Genomic DNA, 8535 nt, shown 5'->3' on the forward strand with positions numbered 1-8535 from the left:
ATTTGGTTTCCTCATTAATGAGTTAAATAGATCTTTGGCCTCTATTCATTCTTTATTTATATGAGTTGTGTTTATTTTTTGAAAATTATGCTTTGACAATTTGGAGGTCCCAATGAAATGTTCAAGTGACTCACCGTGTAGAGTCAATCGAACTGCACTGCCCACGAAGAATATCTATGGGCTGCAGATGCAGATACATCTTTTCTTGGCTCCTGGAGTAAATCCCAAATGGCAGTAGAACTTTACCTTCACTGATTCACTATTATCTACAATTTTTGTTTTACTGACTCTGTGCTTTTGTTTTTGTTTCTGATCCCTGGTCAAATTGGATCAGGGTTTCAGTCTGCACACAACTGTTATCGCCATTGGTGGTGGCAGGGACTAGAATCTGGTTTTGCAGTCTGACCACTCGGTGCTCTGTCAGGTAGCAATGAAATCTAGTCTTGGTCAGGTGAGAGATGTGGAGCATTTGTTTGTTGCTTTTGCTGTTTGTAATTTGTTTGTCTGTTTTTCTATTTATACATTCAGCTCAGGAAAATATTTTGTGACCAATGGAAAAGCAATCAGTCTTTTGAGATCTGGAGGAGTGAGATTTTGTGTTCAAGCATTTATTTTTGCTGTGTAGTTGAAGCTATAGGACTTGGGCTATAAGTTCTTTGTTTGTCTCTGTACCTGAGAAAAAAAATCATTGTGTATAGGTGAAATATTTTCCTGTCTCTTGAGGATAATAAATTAAAATAGAGGAGTTTTGTAGTTCTGATTGGTTTGTAGATGCTAACAAGTATTTAATAGATCTAACATTCCCAAAATTCCAAAATAAGGTGAAATTCTAATACTTTAAATGTGCTTTCCTTTTAAGAAAAAGACCTTTCTCATCAAAATTATTGACTCAGAAGCATTGTTTTCCCCATTAGAAAACAAGTTTGCACAATTAAAATAAATCCTTACGCAAATCAGACCAATTTGATAATTTGGTTTAACAGGCATATGTTTTCCACTGTTTTATCAGTGTATAAGTGTAATCTCATTTTTATAAGAAGATTGGGATTTGTTTTATGATAAAGAGACTAGTTTATCCGAACTTCTTAAATGTCTTCTATTAGTTTACTGAAAATATAAGCTAAGATTACTTTCATAAGACTAAGACAATTATAAAATTTGTGCTCACCTAAACTGAAATATAACTGTGGAAAATCTTTTTATACCTATAGTAATTATGTTCTGCAATATGTCCATTTTAACACAATCTTCAAATAAAATAAAATAAAATGTATGAGAAGCACCCTGTTAATGTAAAACTAAAATGTAGTTATCTCTATTAAAATGACAGACCGAGCTTGGAAACATCAGCCTATGCTTACAAAACACAGTAAAAGGTTATTCTTCTATGTAATCTGCCCAGAGAACAGAGATTCTCACAAGAGTAACTTTTTGTGCTTTGTGCTGCATATTTAAAATAAAAGAGTTCCCCATTTCTGGATGATTTAAGGTTTCCCGCTTACCATAAAATAATCTACTGTCACTTTATTAACTAGAGAAACTGCAAACATTCACTGTTCTCAGGTATCCACAATCCTATATTATTCAGTCGGTCTCCTCTGATTGATATTTGATTCTGCCTTCTCAAGATCAGACAGACCCTAAATTCAGAAAAAAACATTTTTTCCAAAATACCTTATACCTGAACCATCTTTACATTTTCCCAGAGGACGTCTGGGCAATTACAAAGATTTGTTCTTGAACCTTACAAAAAGAAAGATGCTAGAAATAATTACGTTTGTTATTATACCCCTTAGTTTTAAGTAGCCCAACATTATCAAGAATCATGTAAGAAAATCTGTCAAATCAAATGAGAAGCTCGGCCTTCCCTAGGATAATTTTGTACAGGTAAAATATTATTACTAATAATGTTCAAAGATTGTGCACTTTACAGAAAAGCCCCAAATATTTCAATGCCCTTACTCTCTGTAATTATGTTCTTACCCTCGGGGGAAACACTGGTTAAATAAGACCAATGTCTTATACCCTAATAAAGGATTTCGACTCTCTTTCATGCTGATATTGTTTACCATAGCCACTTAAACTCTTACATTTACCAAGTGGTCTCTACCTTTCTCTTGTGTTTGCCTACAGACTACAATATGCCTTTAACAAAGAAAGACAGTTTCAGAGCCTTGTGGATAGGACTTTACCAGGTACTCTTAACTCCTGATGTTTCAAAGAACAGACTTATGGATAGAGGCCTCTCAGCTGGCATTGCATAGACAAGACTGAGATGGTACTAGCCAGCTAAATCAGAATCTATCATCCCTTCAGAAGCTGTTTCGTGACTAAAAGTTTAACAAAATTAAAAATTAAGACTATGTTGTCCCTTTTACTGGGATGTAATCAGACAAATAGACTATGCCACCAAGGCCAAACCTGGAGTGTCAAATTTTAAAATAAGCCCCATTTCATCAGGTATGACAAGCCCACCATTAAGGATAAAGGGTTATAATTTCATATTTAGAGCAATACCCACAAAGCCCTCCCAAAAAGTTGAGCCTGTTTGTGACTTACACCAGCCCAACCTTATAGGTAGTAAAGAAGGTCACTTTCTGGATTGCCAGGAGCCTTAGCAGATTTGGAGAATCTGGAGGAAAGAGAAATTTACCAGTACATAACAAATGCTAAAGATGAAACCCAGAGGAGGTAAATTTCTTGAGTTTGGTTGCCTATCCTTGGAATAGAAGAATAAAAAGGAGCATGCATTCAAGGACGATCTCTGGAGTGACGGAAGGTGTTGAAAATGTTCTCCTAGATTCCTTAAGAAATTATCTTACAGAGAATTACAATATAGCACTATATTTGCTGTCCACATACAAAAAGGCTTTTATATATTAATTAAAAGTTCTTCTGAGTTTATGTCAATGAATCAAGCCAAAACACAACGCCATTTTGTGACCATGAATAATCTCTGGAGACTATTTATAAAAACAAAGGGGAAATTTATACTGGTGTAGTATCTAACTGACTATCTAATTCTCTAGGGGTATGCACATTTGTTTTCATTCACTATTATTGCTTAAGGCATTTTAAAGCTCTGTAAGAACAGACATCAACTTATCGAAAACTATGAGTGATGCAGATGATTCTTGCTCTAAAATGTCAAACATGTTTTGTCCTGTAAAGATGCAAATGGTTTCTATCCACTATAATCCAAAGGTTATCATTTTTTTGTACTGTAGGGCATTAACTAGTTTTGCATGTGGTTCAAAAATCTTATTCTATCGTACGTTTTTTAGTAAATAAAATACTTCTGATAATCCTATACTTTTGTAAACCAGCTTTGCCATGCTGTGGCTTATCCCATTAAGGAAATCATTAATCAATCATTAATGAATCAAAATAATCTGACATATTCATTCTAAAAGAAAAAAATCTGTGCTCAAAAGAAAATGAAAAAATGCAATTGTTTGTTCTCATATTAGTGGAACTCTCAGAGGATGTCTCTTTCTGTCTTATTTTCAGTATTTTCCACAGTAAGCATAAATTCATCTCAAACAGAGAAAGACAACTCAATCAATTTTGTGAAGTGTGGAGAAAAGTTTGAGTGCCATTGAGGCAACCCTTTCACTTTCCAAGCAATTTGCTGTAGAGACAAATTCACTACCTAATTCCCACTAAGTCATGATTTCATTGACTACTTCTATCGTAACCACACAGATGCAAATTTAATGAATAAATAATACAAGTCAACATTTCCCCAGTCTTAAAAGAAAAGTCTGTAAGACTTGTCAGAAATTCAGTAAAATTCACAACTACCTTTGTGATGTTTTTCAAGAATTTATAATGTGAGAACTCTGTGGAGCTAACTCCTATAGACTTTCAAAATACCCACAGGTGCCTAATAGCAGTGATCTGGGAAGAGGAAGGATAGCAGGAGAGAGTCTAGGAAGGAACAGCAGTGGCTGGTGCACATGGAAATTCTATGCCCCACATATCCTTGGAGTCTGTCTCCAAGGCTGCCCTGTAGATGCTGGTCAATGAAACAATGCGGTCAACAGATGAAGATTACCAATCGCTCCATCTCCTGCTCCCTGAGTCTTTCCTCCCTTTGCCGCCGGTGATAATCCATCAGGTCATCACGTCCAGAAATGGAGCTAATGCTGCTTTTCCGTTCCCGAAGGACAGGCTGAGGCGTTCCTGAGGCCTGTCTGAGGCTGTCCAAATCAGCCTCATCAAACTCCACAGATCCACAAGAGAAGTTCCTTCTGGCCGCAAACACTCTGTCCGACTCTCCGGAAAGAAATGAATTACTTGGACTCGTCCCCGAGTATGGAGCCCTGTCAAAGTCATCAGAGGCGCAGGAGGAGGTGGAGGCCAGAAGCATCTTCCGAGCCATTCGCGGACTGGCAGGGACACTGAGGGTGGAACTTACATAAGGGTTGCCTTCAGATGCAGAGGTTTTGTAGGGTAAAGCCCCTGAGCTTAAAGAAGAAAAATTAAGGTAATTGTCATTGTCTATTATGCTATGAGGTAGATCCTTTTCCCCAAGTTTTGATCTTTTGGAATTGCCCAGAGAGTTTCTTGGAGGCAAGCTGAGAGGTGTCAGCTGGTTCTCTGTGGCTTTGTACAACCTGGGAAGTGATCGGCTATAGGCTCCCATGTGACTCAGGCTGCTGCCCGAATACTTCCTAGTTCTTAAACTGATATTTTCAGACGCTAGCTCCTTGTGTCTGGTTAACTTGGGTTGAAGTGTCAGGTTGTCCTGAATGTTCATTTTCCTGGCTTGCTTTGGGCTTGAAGGCATGCTTGCCGCTCCTGATCTGCTGATAGGAGAGGGGCCAGCATCGCTCAGAGAACCTCCATTCCACATGGTCAGGAGTGAGCCAGATGCCTTTCGACCTTCCAGGCCTCCAAGAAAGTAGACATTGTCATGTGATTTATTCCTTGAGCTATATTTGGAATAGGGAGGCTTCTCTGAGAGCCTCAAGGCCCTATCACCATCCCGGCCAGTATAATGATCAAAGTCTGCTCTCCCAGGTGGATATCCACTGAGGGAGGGTGCAGTGTTGAGTAGAGGAGTGGGAGGTTTCATGGAAATATTTTTGTCAGTTCCATCACAAGAGGACTGCCTGCTTCCCTGGATTTTGACCAAGGAGGGGCTACTTCTGACACTGGTTCCCAAAGGAGAAGGGCTTCTCTTAGCAGGCACAGGTTGCGAGAGAGTTAAATAGGAGCCAGAATAGTCTCCATTGGCTTTAAATCTCAGACTGGAAGAGTATTTCTTTGGGTTTAGGCTCTCCATCATGTTTTGGGAATCGTTCTCAAGGGAATGCACCACAAAATCTTCCTCTAAGCTACCATTTTGTAAATCCAGCTGGTTTTTGATGTGGCTATGCTCTGCCATGATCTTGCTGGAATCTGTAAAGGAATAAAAAAAAAAGTTTTACTTAAAAAAGATTTAAAAAGAACAGGCTTTGTCAAGCCTACATCTGAACAAATCACCCTGCAATCTAACCTAATGCCACTAACAAACACGAACTCTGCTTTACTAACAAACCTATTAAAACCATACTGCGAATTGTAGAAGAATAAAGACCACTGATCTGGGATGTTTACTGTACAAAAGAAAAATTACTCAAGAGGACAGCAATGATGTTTGAGGGAAACAAATCTCTAACCAAGTCAAGATGCAAGATTAGGCTGGAAAAAAAGATAATTTCCTTTTAATGTTCTACTCCTTGGAGGACCACCTGCTTCCTGAGTGCCTAGCAAATGCCCAGAGGGACAATGCAATGGACCTTCTTTTAGTTGCCTCTATTAGAATCATTAACTGCTCAGAAATAAACTCCTGAGGAAACAAAATTCACGTTTTAGCAAAGAAAAAATCTTATGTTAGACACTGATCAGTAACGTGAGGGTTAGAAGTTGGTTCTTCAAATGAGGGCTCTAGGAGTTAGCTTCTCAAGAAGAAGTCTTAAGGCTTCCTGTACTCATCAGAAAGAGGCAGGTAACAATAGAGGGGAAAGTGTTTTCTAATTTATTGCCACATGATCAGGGTGGTGAATTCAAAAATCTAAAACTGTTGTAGCCTTAAAATTCCCTGGTACCCCAAATGCACCATGCTCATCCTTGAACATCAAACCCTCTCCTCTAGCATAAACGCCTTTCTCCCTGTTGTGTACCTATCAGAACCCACCCATTCTTCAAGGTACAGCTCAGGATTCTATCTTCCACAATTAAAATTTTTTTTTTTTTTGAGACAGAGTCTCACTCCGTAGCCCAGGCTGGAGTGCCGTGACATCAGTCTAGCTCACAGCAACCTCAAACTCCTGGGCTCAAGCTATCCTACTACCTCAGCCTCCTGAGTAGCTGGTACTACAGGCATGTGCCACCATGCCCAGATAATTTTTTCTGTATAATTTTAGTTGTCCAGCTAATTTCTTTCTATTTTTTTAGTAGATACGGGGTTTCGCTCTTGCTCAGGCTGGTATCAAACTCCTGAGCTCAAATAATCTGTCCACCTTGGCCTCCCACAGTCACAATTAAAATTTTTAAGAAAATTTATGGACCCATAAGAACATGCTTTGGAATCCAGTTTGAACAACAGTAACCTAAGAAAGTAAAGTTTTAGTATATCTTTGAATTACAAACTATCACAGCAAATCAGAAAGCTTATATTTCTAATTGATAAAAAGATTTTCATTAGATTATCAGCAAAGAGAAAACACAACTTGAAGATTCTCATTGAACTCATACACCACTAAAACTGTCCTGCAATACTCAGCCACCTCAGGCAGTAATTATTACATCTCTGGTCTATATATAAACAGTATCCTGCATGGTTAGTAATCAGTTTCATAATGTGGTTGTCTCTGTAACTAGGCCACAAGTTTAAGGAAGAGGGTTATGCCTAGTGTTTCTATCTTATCTCCACCCCTCTGACTCCTACTGCCCCATAGGTGAGAAACTCAATGAACACAAGTTTTCTTTCTTCATCATAGCCTTCTTCACTCCCTACTAGGCAAGGATTGATGACCTTCAATAGGCTTACTCAGCCTCACAGACTTTCTGGTCACATTCAGGTAGCCTAGTAAACAACTGCTTTCTTCTAGGGTCAAGAATCAGTGTGGTTGCTTAAATTCTGGTGATGGGCTAAGTTAACAACTGCCCAAAAAGGTGCAGCCTCCTCCAATAAACTCTGCCTCAGATGAATTTCTTACCCTCCAACCCAAAGCCCTGCTTGGATGGATACATGTATAATTTATCTTTTTAAGTGCACCTCAAAAAAATTGAGGTTCTCCATTACATTTGACTCCCAGCTGGGATCTGGTCCTGCCATCTCGCTCTTGCCAAGTCTTTCATTCCTCAGGGACAGTGTCCTCTCTGCCCTCAAGACAAATGTCCCTCTTAGCATCTGTCTTCTGCTGCCAATTCTGACTTTAAAAGCAACACCAGCATGGTTTGAGCCACATCACACCAGGACCCCTTGGAGGCCCGAAACTGAGACAACTCCTACTCTTTGTCCCTTCTATTCCAAACTAACTTCATCTCTGTTTGGTTGGCCATATTGAAATTCCAGCAAGTCGTGACCAATTTTCTCAAGTTAAATATTTTGGAATTAAAACAACAAGGAGGCCGGGTGTGGTGGCTCACGCTTGTAATCCTAGTACTCTGGGAGGCCGAGGGGGGCGGATGGTTTGAGCTCAGGAGTTCGAGACCAGCCTGAGCAAGAGCAAGACCCCGTCTGTACTAAAAAAAATAGAAAGAAATTAGCTGGACAACTAAAAATATACATAGAAAAATTAGCCGGGCATGGTGGCACACGCCTGTAGTCCCAGCTACTTGGGTGACTGAGGCAGTAGGATCTCTTGAGCCCAGGAGTTTGAGGTTGCTGTGAGCTAGGCTGATGCCACGGCACTCTAGCCCGGGCAACAGAGTGAGAGTCTGTCTCAAAAAAAAAAAGAAAAAGAAAACAAGGAAATAGATGGCTCCTAAGGACATTACAGTGTTATTTATTATAATGGGAAAAATACTATAAATGTCCCCAAATAGGGAAAAAATTGAATAAGTTATGATACATCAAATGAGAGAGTATTATACAATTATTTAAAATCATATCTGAAAGTATATTCTGTAGCATAAAAAGTACATTTATTTAATTTTAAGTATATTTTAAAATGAGTACAGTTTTTTTAATATAGTCACTCATACACATGGATTATGCACACACGGGTATATCTGTGTATATGATGTCCACAGTGAGTGCAGTTTTCTTATATAGTTTACCCTTGAACAACATAGGTGTGAACTGTACAAGTCTGCTTAGATGAAAAATTTTTTTCAATAAATATATTGGAAAATTTTTTGGAGATTTGTGACAATTTGAAAAAAATCACAAACTACATGGCATAGAAATATCACAAAATTAAGAAAAAATGAGGTATGTCATGAATGCATAAAATATATGTAGATACTAGTCTATTTCAGCATTTATTACCATAAAAATATACACAAATCTATTATAAAAAGTCAAAATTTAGCAAAATT

General features: G+C 38.4%; 1 protein-coding gene across 2 annotated transcripts in view; it reads right to left on the bottom strand.

Annotated features, from left to right (window-relative positions):
- The window catches only part of PHLDB2 (pleckstrin homology-like domain, family B, member 2), a 128137-nt gene that overhangs the window by 88630 nt on the left and 30972 nt on the right, over positions 1–8535 (bottom strand). For both annotated transcript variants that reach the window (XM_012652268.1, XM_012652267.1), the window contains exon 2: positions 4058–5406. In XM_012652268.1, coding sequence (XP_012507722.1) covers positions 4058–5406 — 1349 coding nt within the window. The remainder of the gene's footprint in view (positions 1–4057; positions 5407–8535) is intronic.

This window comes from Propithecus coquereli, unplaced genomic scaffold, assembly GCF_000956105.1.
Source record: "Propithecus coquereli isolate 6110/MARCELLA unplaced genomic scaffold, Pcoq_1.0 Scaffold386, whole genome shotgun sequence".
In the NCBI taxonomy this organism is placed as follows: domain Eukaryota; kingdom Metazoa; phylum Chordata; class Mammalia; order Primates; family Indriidae; genus Propithecus; species Propithecus coquereli.